The sequence below is a fragment of the Pantherophis guttatus genome, chromosome 1 (assembly GCF_059756535.1).
Source record: "Pantherophis guttatus breed Tessera chromosome 1, ASM5975653v1, whole genome shotgun sequence".
Lineage (NCBI taxonomy): Eukaryota > Metazoa > Chordata > Lepidosauria > Squamata > Colubridae > Pantherophis > Pantherophis guttatus.
The window spans coordinates 210312462-210327588 of record NC_142063.1 but is presented as its reverse complement, the minus strand read 5'-3'; the positions used below and the strand labels follow the sequence as shown (position 1 = coordinate 210327588).

The window sequence follows — 15127 nt, the reverse complement described above, 5'->3', positions numbered from 1 at the left end:
GCAGTCGTTACGCGAGTCTGCCTGTCACTCCTTTAAAACATTGAGGAGTGTGTCACTTGTGCTTCATGAAACACTGTTCCTGAATATTTTGCACAGCTCTAAAATTACCAGACAATGACATCTTAAAATAAAAACTAAATCCATGAATAAAGTCAAATGAGTAAACATTTACTGGAGAATTGTTACTCAATCTGAAGAATAAAATTATAGTGAGAGACACTGCACTAAAATTTTGGGGGCAGAGAGACTCCTGACATTAGTAATGAAAAGTCCTTCAAAAAACAAACTCAGATTATTTAAATCTAAATGTGAATTTAAGAAAAACTGTAGATTGGTAACTGGGATGTAAAAATTTTTTACAATGAAGCAATTTTGTTAAGTCAGAGTTGAAAGAACAATATAGATCAGGGGTTTCCAATCTTGGCAACTTTAAGCCTGGTGGACTTCAACTCCCAGAATTCCCCAGCCAGCTTTGCTTTGGGAGTTGAAGTCCACCAGGTTTAAAGTTGCCAAGGTTGGAGACCCCTGATATAGATAGTCCTCGATTTACAATCCCAATTGAGCCCAAAATTTTTGTTGCTAAGCAAAACAAGTTAAATGAATTTTGCCTCATTTTATAACCTTGGTCGCAGCAGTTATTAAATGAATCACTGCAGCTGTTCAGTGAATCTGGCTTCCCCATCGACTTTGCTTGTTAGAAGGTTGAAAACAAGTGGTCACATCACATGACTCTGGGATATTGCAACCATCATAAATATGAATCAGTTGCCAAGCATCTGAATTTTGATTACGTAAAGGTGGGAATGTTGCAATGGTTGTAAGCTGTGGTGGGATTCAGCCAGTTCGCACCACTTTGGGAGAACCGGTTGCTAACTTTCTGAGCAGTTTGGTGAACTGGTTGTTGGAAGAAATCATTAGGGCAGAGAACCGGTTGTTAAATTATTTGAATCCCACCACTGGTTGTTAGTGTAAAAAAAGATCATAAGTCACTTTTTTCAGTGTCACAGTAATTTCAAATGACCACTAAAGGAACTGATGTAACTCGAGGACTAACTGTAATCAGCAATACAAAACAGGTGGCTAACCTTTAAAACTTGTAAATATGTTCCTTTCAAAAATGTGTAACATTTTAAAGAACAATGACAACTCAATACCATATGCTCTAGGGAAAGTGATACAAAACACAGAAATAAATATTTTCAGCAAAGTTCAAAGCATTCACAACAAGAAGAGAAACAAGAAGTAAGAAATACGATTTGCATTCCAATTTTAAATAATAAAAATCATAGAACTGATTAGAGCAATTGTGCGCAATCTGCAACCCACGGGCCACATGTAATCCTGCATAGCTAGTAATGAGGCCACAATATAAGCTCCAAGTTGTTGTATTCTATGCACAAATAAAATTGCAACTAGGACACAATGTGTGGATTTTTTCCAGCAATCTTTGCAATAGTCAACGTACTTTTTCAATGGTTTGGCAGGAGAGTTAAAATATTGGCTGGTAATATTTCTAGAGAAAAAATGTTTTGGACTAAAACTAGGTCATCTGTAGCAAAAGTTAGTTTGGAAGCTTACTTCCATATGATTCTATTGTACTTTCAATTATTAGATTCAGCAAACTACTCATCAGAGACCTATAAAGGAGAGGCAATATAAAATAGGATCCATATATATATATATTTATTGAAAGATCAAGTTGGATAAAACAAATTTTATTTCATTAAAGGAAGAATTTTCCTATCTGGCCACAGCCACATGCAAATAAATTAAATGCATATGTATGGAATTAGTTTATCAAAGGTATACAGGTAGTTCTCGATTTACAACCAGAATTGAGCCCAAAATTTATATTGCTAAGTGAAATATTTGTTAAGTGAGTTTTGCCCCATTTTACGACCTTTCTTGCCATAGCTATTGCAGTTGTTAACTTAGTGACACAGTTGTTAAGTGAATCTGGCTTCCCGCGTTGACTTTGTTGTCAGATCACAAAAGTTAATCACATGACTTCTGGACTAAACATGAACCATCCAAGCATCCAAACTTTGATCACATGACAATGGGGATGCTGCAATGGTGAAAACTGGTCGTAAGTCATTTTTTTCAGTGCCGTTGTAACTTTGAATAGTCACTAAATGAATGGTTGTAAGTCAAGGACTACCTGTACAGCCTCCATAATGATCTGCTGCTTTGTCCCTGATCACACCCTCTTGTTGGCCCTCACATACTGTGCAAAATTTGCCACAGCCCCTCACCAATGGAAATTGTTGTAATGGTATGTGGGAATGACCTTGGGAGACAAGAACAAAAGCTACAGACTAGACAATGGTCAGACAAATGGCAGCTTAGCCTGCACAAGCAATAGGGGAATGGCAAACGTCTCAGAAGGGGTCTTCCCTAGTTTCTTAAACTGTAAAGGTGAAGGAGGAAAGAAAGATACTTTCAAAACTACAAGATCTACTCATGTAAGCTTAAAATATTATAAAAAGTTAGAGCTGTACTTCTTGAGTGTGCTTCTTGTCAGGACTACCTTGCAAAGCTGACAATTGCACATGTCTGACATACACTAAAAAACTCCCCTTTTACAGCTCTCTAACCTCTTAATTTGGGATAGATTTGGAACAGCTGAATGGAGCTGAGAATTTACTGGCTGGATGCTCTTCCTGACTCCACATGGAATTCGCAGCAGATATTTTTTTCTTTGCATCCAGGAAAGAAATATCTGCCGCTACTTAGGATTGAACTCCCAACCTTCCAAGTGGGAGGCGAGCATCTGCACCACTTGTGTGTCGCTCAGCCTGACACACACTAATTTTTATCTATATCCTCTTGCATTGGTGCCGTAGTCCCAGAAGATCCCAGAGTATTTAGGAGTAACATAGCAACAGACCATCTATTACCCTCCCCAATCTAAATGAAACATTACTACTGTTTGCTAAGTGCCAGTGATTGCTGTTATTAATTACCTCACTGCGATCAAACATTTCAGGAGGGGGGGATGACAAACTAAATGATTTCAAGCCCCTGGCTACTTCATTAAACAGTTATTTAAATTACCCAATCTTACCGATGTGCAGGATGATAAATTACTCCAGTTATTCCATTAATATAATGCTTGCTAAAGTTGAAAGCATGGCTCTCTTGGTAGCTCTGATTTGTTCCAACACTAGATCAAGAAAAGATACAAGGACTTATTTTATGAAATAGGATTTCCAATAAATTATTGGTAGACACATCACATCATATTTACCTCACCAGGTAGCTTTTCAGCTCACCGCGATAATTGATGACTAACAATTCAGCTGACCACTGAGCACTGGCTTTGTATTCCAGGAAGATCAATCCTGCAATGGCATAAGTCAAGTCCCCTGGGAAACTAGTATTCTATTTAAAATAAAGATTAAAAAAACAGGGTTTTTTTAGCAAAGAAGTTAAAAAAAGCTTCAAACACTAGAAAATAGTTTCTAATTGAAACCAAACTTTTCTTTAAAAAACCCAGAAATTAAATCTCTCAATAGTATATTATTAAAAGTAATCGGAATTTTTATAGAGAATATGCATTCCTCACTATTACTGACTACGAAGAAATTTCATCATGTATTAAGACTTATTAATAGTACCTTAATAAAGTAAAAAGAAGTGAAAATTCTTTGAATTAGATTTTTTTTTTCAAAATCCATCCCTTCCTGCATTTTTCAGTGTTTGATAACAGGCCTATTAGAAAAGTCTAGTTAGCATACTTATATTTCTCTAAAATTATATTGTGGCAGTTGAGATTTCTGATCCACAAAAAGCCAGTATGGCACGGTGATTAATGTGCTAGCTGTCTCACAAGGAGACTGTGAGTTCTAGTTCCATGCTAGGCATAAAAGGCAGCTGGATGACATTGGGCCAGTCACTCGCTTTCTCTCTCTCAGCCTAATTCACCTCAGACTTGTGAGGAAAATGAGAGGAAGAATGAAGATTAGGTATGTTCACCACCTTGAATTACTTACAGACAGAAAGACAGACAGATGCCTGTCTTCCAGTATGAAAGTACTGGTGCTAAATGATGTTTTGTTTAGAAGTATTATTTCAGAGATCAGCAACAATTTTAGGCTAACACTAGCAGCCTTTTTGACATAAATAAAATTAAATATACCTTGTTCAAATATCTGCAAACAAAGAATGCAAGTTTACCAACACACGGGCAAAATTGCTACTTCACCAAAATGAGCAATAAAGGATATAACAATTGAAGTTCTCAACTTAAGACATTAAAACTGCAATGGCTAAGGTGGTTCCATTGCACGGTAATCGGACCCGTGAAGCTTGTAAAAAAGGAAAAGAAAATACCGGGTGGATGAGGAAGAGTTCACTGCCAACCAAGTCAAATACTCGAACAGTTCCTGTGCTTTCACCGTAGGCAAGCAAAGTGCAATCATGACTCCATGCGACACATCTCCATTGGGGATTCAGATCTTTGGGGACTTCATGGAAAAAAAGATAAACAGATCAACTCCAAATTGCAAATATATATATATATATCTTTTTCCAAACTACAACTTTTTTTTTTTAATTTGATTTATATGCCGCCCTTCTCCGGAGACTCAGGGCGGCTTACAATGCGCTAAGCAATTGAAACAGTTGCATAGCAGATACATGTTCCGATGTTCCCTATGACAAAGCCTTTCTAAAAATAACTGTGCTTTGTTTTATAGCTTCTCTGCATTGAAGGACGGGGCATAATGTTGTTTTGATAATCTATGAACCATGGAGTGGAAGTGGGCTCATGAATCACAATCACAGACCAAGAGCTCTGAATGATAATGAGAGCCCTTGAAAGTTATGGGAAAGGAGGAAAAAAACCAGAGCTGCACATATAAGGGCATCTCCACAATCACTCTGAAAGCTATGTTTAAAATAAAAAGAGGAAGAGACAGCTATTATTTCATCTGCCTATTTTACATCCATAAATGTTTTAAGGGGCAAGTGTGACTGATTGGTTGATTAATTATGTTCTTTAGGACAGAACAATTATATGTTCTACCAGTTGATTTGGGCTTCCCTTTTTTCAGGGCTCATACAATCTGTTTCTCTTCTATTTCTTTGGGTCTGTATGCCTCAAAATCAGAGATAAAATCCTGCAAATGTAGGTTCCTCAACAAACAAGACATTACTCTGATCTCATAGTACAAAAACATCAAGCAACCATTCAATGGCTTGGCATGGTTGTTGCCCAGATATCCTGCCAGGAAGACCTTGGGTGGACCATGAAACAGCCACACTGAGCTTTTGAATTGCTGTGGCTCCAAGAAGTGCTTCTCTCATCAAAGGACATGTCCAGATCTAATTATGTGAACTCTGGCAAAACCTTAGACTAACTAGGACCAAGTTGGCTTATTTTAGGGATTGCGCTAATGCTGACCTCCTGTTTTAGACACTCAGTTTGAAGAATAAGTTCAAACTTCTCTTTGAAGAATAACTCAGCCATAAAATCTAAACAAATACCCTTAATTACCATATTTTTCAGAGTATAAGACGCACCTTAGTTTTGGGGAGGAAAATAAGAAAAAAGCTGATTGGCAGGTGGATTGGCCTCCCGGAATACCCCCAATCAGCTGTTCCCATAGGTGAATTTTAGCAACAGGTTCCTTGGTTGTGAGCTCTGTGCCTTGCTTTTTTTTTTTTTTTTTGCTTTTTTTTCTGCCTCTGAAACTTCTGAAACTCTGTTTCAGAAAAAAACTTTTTTTCCTGCCTTTGAAAGCCTCCGAAACAGAGCTTCAGAAAAAAAGCCCCTGAAACTCTGTTTGGGGGCTTCTTTTCTGAAGCTCTGTTTGGGGGCTTCTTTTCTGAAGCTTCATTTCTGATGCTTTTTTCAGCCTCTGAAACCTCCATTTGAGAAGCTGGGCGGGGCTACATTCAGAGTATAAGACGCACCCAGATTTTCACCCTCTTTTTTTGGGGGAAAAGGAGTTTCTTATACTCCGAAAAATACAGTATATAAGTCCTCTACTCTTCCAAGGAATAACCACATCATTCTGACTAACGATTCACTCCTTCGCCAAATGATCACTTTCACTGAACCAATGTAGCTTTAGTTCTACAAATAAACTTGGCAGCATAAGCTTTGTGGAACAACTCGCCACAACCCACTCGCCATGGCCATCTTGCAACAGCCAATTCGCCAAGGGACAACTCACCACAGGACAATTCAACAATTCAATTTAATTATTTAAAATAATGAAAATATTATTTTAATTTTTGTCATTCACATTTCATTTTCTCCCTCCTTTGGCATCCTTTCTTTAATGATTCTATTCTACCATTTCTTTGATATTAGTGTAACTCTTGTCCCATAGCAGAGAGTTGGCCATAGCGAGTTGGCCGTGGTGAGTATACGGTGACAAAATGGCAGCGGCGAATTATCCTAGAGCCTTGTGGAAAGGGATCAATGCTATACAGAAGGGGGAATCAAGCCATGGCAAGTTCAGTGGAGCCAAAACTTTAATCACCTTTTTGTAGAAAAGGAGTAACAAAGAAACAAAGAGAAAATAGGACACAGTAGCTAGAAACCAAAATGGAACTTTTGGTTAGAACTGCATTTGATAGGGTTTGTTATGTATTTTTTTCTGGATAAGTTGTAATTTACTCAAAAGTGAAAAATTACTTACCTTGACATTTCCCAATGACAGACCCAAATTCATCCTTTGCAGACCTGCAACATGCAAAATGTGTGTTTTTACTCTTCACAAATATCTTGATAGTTGTCTACACTATTTTTTCAAGGGCTGACATTACACCAATTTTTGAATATCACTTTAAAAATTGTGCATTGTAAAAGGAGGTAGGTCCTTTCAAAAGGTTTCAAAGTAAGTGGAAGTGAAAAGTAAGCATCGTTTTAAACTAACGTATTTCACTATTAAATTTAAAATATGGACACCCTTTCCATAATTCACATCTCCTCGTATGTCACTTGAAGCTCTGTTTAACAAAGAAAACAGAATGCTACAATAGAATTTATCTTACAGTATAAGAATGCCTCTTATACTAACAGTCCTTAACTTACAAAGGCAATTGGAACTGGAATGTCCATTACTAAGCACTGAATCCCTCAGTTATGAAGTGAAGAAACTTCCTGCCAGCTACCCACAACCAAAATCAGTGGGGCAACCAGGAGGAAGTTGCAAGTCCAGGCCTACACGCAGGTAAGTGGTTGTTGCCAGGTGGGGAAAGGAAGCAAGGGAGTATGGGGAATAGAGTGGGGGAGGGTGCACAAGAAGGTGACAGAGACACAAGGTCAGGGAAGATGCACAGGGTTGTGTGGGGATGCACTACTGGCTACCGCAAGCACAGAAGAGCTGGGAGAGGCAGTGGTGGCTGAGGGAGACTTATTCCAGTCATTTGTGACCTTCCTTGCTGGCTTCTCCATTGACTTTCTTGGGAAGTAAGCAGAAAAGGTTGCAAATGGCAATCGTGTGATCATGGAAAAGTTTGGAAGTTAGTTTATTTTAGGCTATATTTTGATACCCATATGCTGTATAAAGAATGGAATGATGGGTGAAATTGTGTCACTCGGATGCAAGAACTGGGATTTGGGTGGTTTAAAGATAACTCATCAAAATGTTTATAAAAATGAATAAGCCTATTTAAACTTTACATTTTAGCTTCTGTGCATTTTTCACTTTAAATGGCAGAAAGCTTGTACTAAGGAAAAAAAATAAACACATTTTAATGGTACAATCAAAGGTGGCTTCAGAAGCTGCCAAAGGTAGCTCTGAATTCAGTTTCTTAAAATAACTTTTATCTAAATTTTCCCATCTGACATCTATAAAATTACTCTGGCTGCATATACGCTTAGCAGCAAGAGAGGGTTTGTATCATTTTTGGATCAATTGTCTTACAAGATAAAAAATGCAAAGCGTAAAATGCAAAACTTCTTTTGAGTTTCCACAGGATGATATGATCATGTTAATAAATTATAGCCCATTCTGTGTAGAAGAAATATTAACTCTTTAATTTAGTTTAACATATAAAGTTATTCAGATGAAAGACTTTTTAAAATGAAAGAAAATTAAAGTCTCTGGCCATATTCAGAATTTCTTATTCCTAAAGCAACACTTAAATACATGGCAAACAGATAAGAGAGATAAAAAGAGATAAAAGATCCACATTTTCTTCTATATCTTGGTTACAATTCTATATAGGAGCCTGAGCCCAAGGGAAGGGTCAAATGCATTATTAGTCTCAAGTCCCTTCGCACTCACAAGAGATCTAAGTCCAGGCCACCTCGAATTTGACTATTATCTGCCACCAATTTGCTTTGACCATTAGTAGTTCAGATTCTTGTAGAGAACTTTAGCATACAATAAACCTATATATAGAGCCATGGTGGCGCAGTTGTTAGAATGCAGTATTGCATTAATTCTGCTGACTGCCAGCAGTTCAATCCTGACCTGCTCAAGATTGACTCTATCCTTCCAAGGTCAGTAAAATGAGGACCCAGATTGTTGGGGCCAATAAACTGACTCTGTAAACTGCTTAGAGAGAACTGTAAAGCACTCTGAAGCGATATATATATCTAAGTATATCCAACTATATATCTAAATACACACACACACACACAGTATATCTGCTATATTCATTTGAACTGCCTAATTTCCTGTGCTTGATAATTTGTGTGAGTATAAGCCTTATTAAATTCATTTGAATTGAGATGTACAATTGTGCTATTCTTCACTTACCTTATTTCTATAGCCTGGTCTTGAACAACTGCTAACAGTTTTCCATTGCTACAAAAATAAAAAGTTTGAATGAAAATCATAGGCGATTACTGCTTCCAAGACATCTCAGGAATCATTTTATATAATCGAGTCTTAAATACATGGCAAATGTGAGGTAGTCTCAATATTTTACAGCATCCCAAATCCTTTCTCTCTATTTTTGAGTAAACAAATTATCTCTGATATTATTAAAAATATATTCAAAGATTAAATTGTAGACATGCCACTAATGTGTAGTGCATATAATGTTTCAGGAAGTACTAGGAACATGAAACCACCCTGAGAATATACAGTATCTCTAGTAAATATATAAACTGGGTTGGTTCTGGATTTATTCCAGAGTTCAACAATGGAAATAGTAGGACTCAGGTTAGCCGGTGTTAACTCAAGTGTAAGTCTGATTAAATCAGAATCTAATACTATCTTTGCATTGCATATAATAAAAACTGAGAGCACAGCAGTGGTGGGTTGCTACTGGTTCGCACTGGATCTGGCGAACCGGAAGCAGTGGCGGCGGGAGGCTCCGCCCACCCACCCGGACACTTCTGCGCATACGCAGAAGCGTCACAAGCACCCACGAGCGAACCAGTAGTAATGGGTTTTGAAACCTACCCCTGGAGCACAGGTAAGAAGAGAAATCCTATGGCTGTCATAAAACACAAAATTCATTTCTACTGCTTAAATACATCCCTTTCAAACACTTCTCCCAAATCAGAAACTGCAAAGAAATATAAGCAGCCAACAGCAGGATTTGGGGAGCTAAAACTATGGCTTAAAAACAACTCTCTACATAAAAAACGAAAACCAAGATTTTTATTGATCTCTTTGCCACCATTCACAAACTCAAATTTCCTATTGGTTTTATCAAATCTGGACTCAGGCAAAAATACTTCAAATTTCCCGTCTCATTTCAAAAGTGATATATTGAACTCTGGATGTCAATTTTTGCACTGGCTGTTATTTTACAACAAATTAATTAAATTAAAATTACCGTGTTGCACATGACATATTAAAGCATTTAGTCTGAATGCAAGAAGTCCAAAGTCAATTACTGTAAAGTCCCACTTTCAAAGGAAAAGGAACCTTGCCACCAACCTTGCAAGTTCTAGATGCCAATTCATCTGTTTACTGACCAGGCGGACAAATTCAACAGGGAGAGATAATGTTGCACTACTGGAAGCAGAAGTATGTTTATGTCAGAGCAATAAAGGTGATGCTTATGAATTTTAATTGCATGACAATTGTTAGAAAACAGATGAACTGCAAGAAGTAGGAATGTTTACAAATTCCTCCCGAAACAGTTCTCCTGTACTTTTTTCACATAGTTCTATTAAATACAGAACAAACACAATATCTGAAATATTACAAGTAGCTGAACTACCATTATTGCTATTTGTTTTCCTATTTTTATCCACATGTTTTGTTGACATGTAATATTACAGTTGTTTAAGCCATTGGTATAAGACAAAGATTTATATTCTTGCAAGCAGGATATAAATCACTATAATATTAATAAGATCAAAAGCAAAGTGTAAAAAAACTCCGATGAAAAACAACCTATCAAGAGGTATTTGTTCTTAAGAGCTGTGTGAGCATATGTGTGTATACAGTATATACCGGTACATACACACAGGCATAGTTGCGCGCACACACAATTCACATTTAGTATCCTGAAAAAATAAAAGTGCCTTTTAGAAGATAAATCTTATTGAATAAAAAATTACCATTTCAGAACCAAAGATCATAACATCTTCCAAACGCTATTATAAGACATAAAATAATACTTTTAAAATGCCATACACTCTCTCGGTAACTTAAGACAGAACTTAAGCTTAGTTGTGTTTAACAGTGGCTTACCTGCTCCAAAAGTGGCGCAGAAATAAAGCAGGGCCTAAAAGAGGAGGATATAATTATCTTTGACAGAAAGCAAGACCAATAGAAGATGCTACTTTCTGTAACTGTTTTGTCAATAGGCCCTCTAGTTTATTCCTCCCCCCCACCACAAAAAATGTCTGCAAAACGTAACTCTGTATTTGGGGTTAGGCATGGAAACAATAACATGATGTCACTTCCCATTTAGTCATTAAGCAAGTCACCTGCAGTCATTAAGTGAGGTCCACATGAACATAACTTTCTGTTTTACTGCAGGCTTCTTCATTGACTCCGCTTGTCAGAAGCTGGTTGCAAAGCACAGAAACTGTGATCATGTGACCATGGGAATAGTGCTACAATCATAAATGCCTACTGGTTGTGAAATGACCAAATGTTGATAACGTGAACACAGAGCTATTGCAATGAGTGTAAATACTAGGGCTGATTATAAAGCTACTTTTTCAGCATCATTGTAACTTTGAACGATCGTTAAGCAGGGCAGTCATCTCTAAATACTATGCAATTCCTATTACACAAGGCCCTGGATGCAGTATAAGAATATCAAATAACAAGCTTATAACTTTAGTGAACAATTTGTAACCATTTTTAAATCTTTTTATGTTGTTTAGAGCCCCAGCTATGAAATGGGCAGCCATATCCATTACTTTAATTAATTAGTAAAAAGGTAAAGGTTCCCCTCGCACATATGTGCTAGTCATTCCCGACTCTAGGGAGTGGTGCTCAACTTAGTTTCAAAGCTGAAGAGCCTGTGCTGTCCAAAGAGGTCTCCGTAGTCATATGGCTGGCATGACTAAACACCAAAGGTGCACGGAATGTTGTTACCTTCCCACCAAAGGTGGTCCCTATTTTTCTACTTGCATTTTTTACGTGCTTTCGAACTGCTAGGTTGGCCGAAGCTGGCAACCTAGCAGTTAATTAACTAATTTAATTAATTAGTTCACATATTAATTTTAGCCACATAAAATCTACTGAATAATGAAGCTATGGATATTTACCCATAATTACTCTTGTGATGATAAATGATGCATAATGCTTCTGGTTGCCTCTTGGCTGCAAGACCAAAAAGATAGTTTTCAGTAAGTTCTTTATTTGCAAGGCCATTAAGCTGTTGCAGGCTATAAATTAACTGTTGGGATAAGCAACTCTTTAAAATACTTCTCCAAATTATTACTCTCTACATTCTTTTAGAGAATTGTGAAAGAAAAATGTTCAGGAACTACTTCAACTCCAGAGCCAGGTAAGAAGACACAAAACAATGCAATGCTGCATATTAATCCATGCATGCAATAGGTCCCCTTTTTATCTGTTAAGGATCTCTTTCTTGGGAATATTCTTCTATAAGAAACATAATATTACAGTCACTAAGTGGAAATTACAAAAACAATCCTAATGGCATAAATTAGCTATGTAGTCTTCAGTGTAACAAAAAGAAAATAAAAACAGCATTGATAACTTCAGTTAGCAAGAGTCATTGGGCAGATGCAGTAAATTACCTTAATCAAGCAAAGAACTTTTTAAAATGATTAATAAATATCAATTAAGAAGCTGATTAAGCTCCATTGCACATTCGCTTCACATTCTTCTTCTTGTAAAAAGTTATGTGATTCAGGACAGAAAGGTTCTACCAATGCCACTAACCATAAAATCATCAGTTAACATCACAACCTTTGATGAAGACAGAATGATTGAAAATAAAAAGCTATAGACAATCTCTAGCTAATAACCAGTAACAATGATCCTCTGAAATGATATAAAGTTATAGAGAAATAAAGAGAAGGAATAGACAAAAAAAAGAGGACTTTCATTTGGGGAGAAATCAGATGCAGCCTCATAGAAAACAATTATCATTTTAATAATGCCACATACGGGGCATAAATTATTATTCCTCTTTTCAGTAAGAAACTATGTCCCTTGTAGAACTATGCCTAGAAAACACCTCAGAAAGGAAACATGACAGGATCTATCAGAAATATAAAAAAATCCAAAAACCACTAAGCTTCAACAAAAAGAATATGCTCTTCAGCCTGTAACATAAATATCTCATTCCTTCTGCCACATAGCTTCCCATCTAATGTCTAATACAATTTTTAACCACTTTGGAAGCCAAAGTTATCCTACTTTCCACATTTGCATGATTCAATGCATTTCTAGGACTGTGTGTACTCCACTTACTACATATAGGTAAATGTAAAGGTTCCCCTCGCATATACATGCTTGTCGTTTCTGACTCTAGGGGGTGGTGCTCATCTCTGCTTCAAAGCCGAAGAGCCAGCGCTGTCTGAAGACGTCTCCATGGTCATGTGGCCGGCATGACTAAACGCCAAAGGCACATGGAACACTGTTACCTTCCCGCCAAAGGTGGTCCCTATTTTTCTACTTGTATTTTTTACGTGCTTTTGAACTGCTAGGTTGGCAGAAGCTGGGACAAGTAACAGGAGCTCACCCTGTTACGCAGCACTAGGGATTTGAACTGCTGAACTTCCGACCTTTTGATTGACAAGCTCAGCATCTTAGCCACTGAGCAACTGTGTCCCTTCACTTATTACATATACAATGTTATAATGTAATTTATAATGTAAGTTATAATGTAATTTATGATTAACTTTATAAGGTTTGTATACATACCATATATACAAACCTTATACAGTTAATCATAAATTACATTATAACTTTTCTGCTCCAAATAAAACTTTTTGCAGTGACCACATAGACTTTGTTTTAATGTCATTTATACTTCTATATAGATAAATATACTGTTTTCCAGGATGTTTTTTCAACTTCTAGCCTACAGCCCTGGTGGTGTCCCATCTAAGCATTAGATAAGGTCATCCTCACCTTGCCATCTCTTAAAAGATGGGCTATTACTTTGTGTGGCTAGTTCTTCCAATCAACACCAATCAATCAACCACCCAGAACTGCTGGCAGTTGGGATGCATATAAATGTAATAAATATGTTATTTTTCAACTGTCCCCCAGAATATGAAGTCACAGCTGTCATTTAAGTTCTTCCCAAGAACCTAGAATGCTGTGTAATGCATTGGCATAGTAAAGTGTGGATCCAAACATCGTTGGCTTTTTGCAATTGACTGATGGAAATTTTGTCAATGCGCTGATTTTTCAAGGTTTTTTTTGGGGGGGGGGGTATTACACCAATAGAATATAATTAACCGACTGACGCATGTGCCATACTACAATGGTTCTTCACCCTGATATCCGAAAGACTTTTGATTGACATCAGAAGGACAGAAGGTGCCTTATTCTAACATCAGAACAGGCGAGCCAAACGTTTTTGCAACGCGGGCATTCTTGCTCCAAGTCCCCCAGGGCCACAGAGTCAAGATTCGGGCATAAACAAGCGGCAGCCCTTAAAAAAAAAAGTCAATGACACGCGGTCATTTCTCACGACCCGACCTCTCCCCTCCTACGTGGCGGGTGCTCCAGTAGCTCTCGCCACCCAGCAGGCGAGTTAATGCCCGTGCGACAACGGCGAAAAGACTCACCTGCACCTCAAACTCCGGCGGCCACTCGGTGTTGATCAGCAAGTCGTAGAGGATGTTCTCCTCGCCATCCTCCTCTTCCTCCTCCTCCTCTCTCATCTTATTGCCGCTGCTTTCCTCCTTTTCGCCCCGGACAGCAGCCATGACTGTACCCAGCCGGCTCCGCTACGGCGGCTTATAGCGGACAAACCAGGCGAAGACGCCTATCTTAACGCTTTACGTTCTCTGCCCAGAACTCTTCTGGGCTGTGCTCGCGATCCTGGGATTCTCAATCCACGAGCACAATTATCGCGCAATCCAGGGTCAACGTGGATCACAAAAGTCATAAAGAACTCAGAAGCTGCTATTGCATGTAAATCCTCAACGGCTTTTAAGAACAGATATCCAACCTGTCATTTTGTGCCTCTGGAATCGGATTATGTAGTATGTGCTGTAGTAAGAACAAGGAGTCCTAGTACAACAGTTCGTTTAGCGACTGTTCAAAGTTACAGTGGCACTGAAGAAAAGTGATTTATGACCGTTTTTCACAATTACGACCTTTGACCATGATCAAAATTCAGATATTTGGCGACTGGTTCATGTTTATGATTGTTGCTGTGTCCTGGTGGGTTTTGTGATCACTTTTTGCAATTTTTCTGACAAGCAAAGTCAATGGGGAAGCCAGATTCACTTAACAACTCGGTTACTAAGTTATCAACTGCAGTGATTCATTTAACAATTGTGGCAAGTAAGGTCATAAAATGGGTCAAAACTCACTTAACACTTGTCTCACATAACAACAAATATTAGGCTCAATTGTGGTTGTAAATCGAGGACTACCTGTACTGTAGAGGTACTGGATTTGACTGCAGTAATCCGGGTAGCCTCTAGGAGATAGAAAATTGAAGGTTCTCCATCTCTTTGCTGCTCTCTAGTGGCCATCTGGATTTCTTCAGCAGAGCAGTAACAAAGAGGTCTGTTTTTAGCATGACTGGG

General features: G+C 37.9%; 1 protein-coding gene across 2 annotated transcripts in view; it reads right to left on the bottom strand.

Annotated features, from left to right (window-relative positions):
* NBAS (NBAS subunit of NRZ tethering complex) overlaps nt 1–14394 on the bottom strand; it is a 152099-nt gene extending 137705 nt beyond the window's left edge. For both annotated transcript variants that reach the window (XM_034432128.3, XM_087882370.1), the window contains exons 1-9: nt 14156–14394; nt 11651–11705; nt 10620–10653; nt 9858–9935; nt 8724–8771; nt 6654–6697; nt 4336–4469; nt 3251–3384; nt 3068–3166 (exon numbers count right to left, since the gene is read on the bottom strand). In XM_034432128.3, the coding sequence (XP_034288019.2) occupies nt 3068–3166; nt 3251–3384; nt 4336–4469; nt 6654–6697; nt 8724–8771; nt 9858–9935; nt 10620–10653; nt 11651–11705; nt 14156–14296 (767 nt within the window). In that variant the 5' untranslated portion in view covers nt 14297–14394. The remainder of the gene's footprint in view (nt 1–3067; nt 3167–3250; nt 3385–4335; nt 4470–6653; nt 6698–8723; nt 8772–9857; nt 9936–10619; nt 10654–11650; nt 11706–14155) is intronic.
* Between the last annotated feature and the right edge of the window lie 733 nt (nt 14395–15127).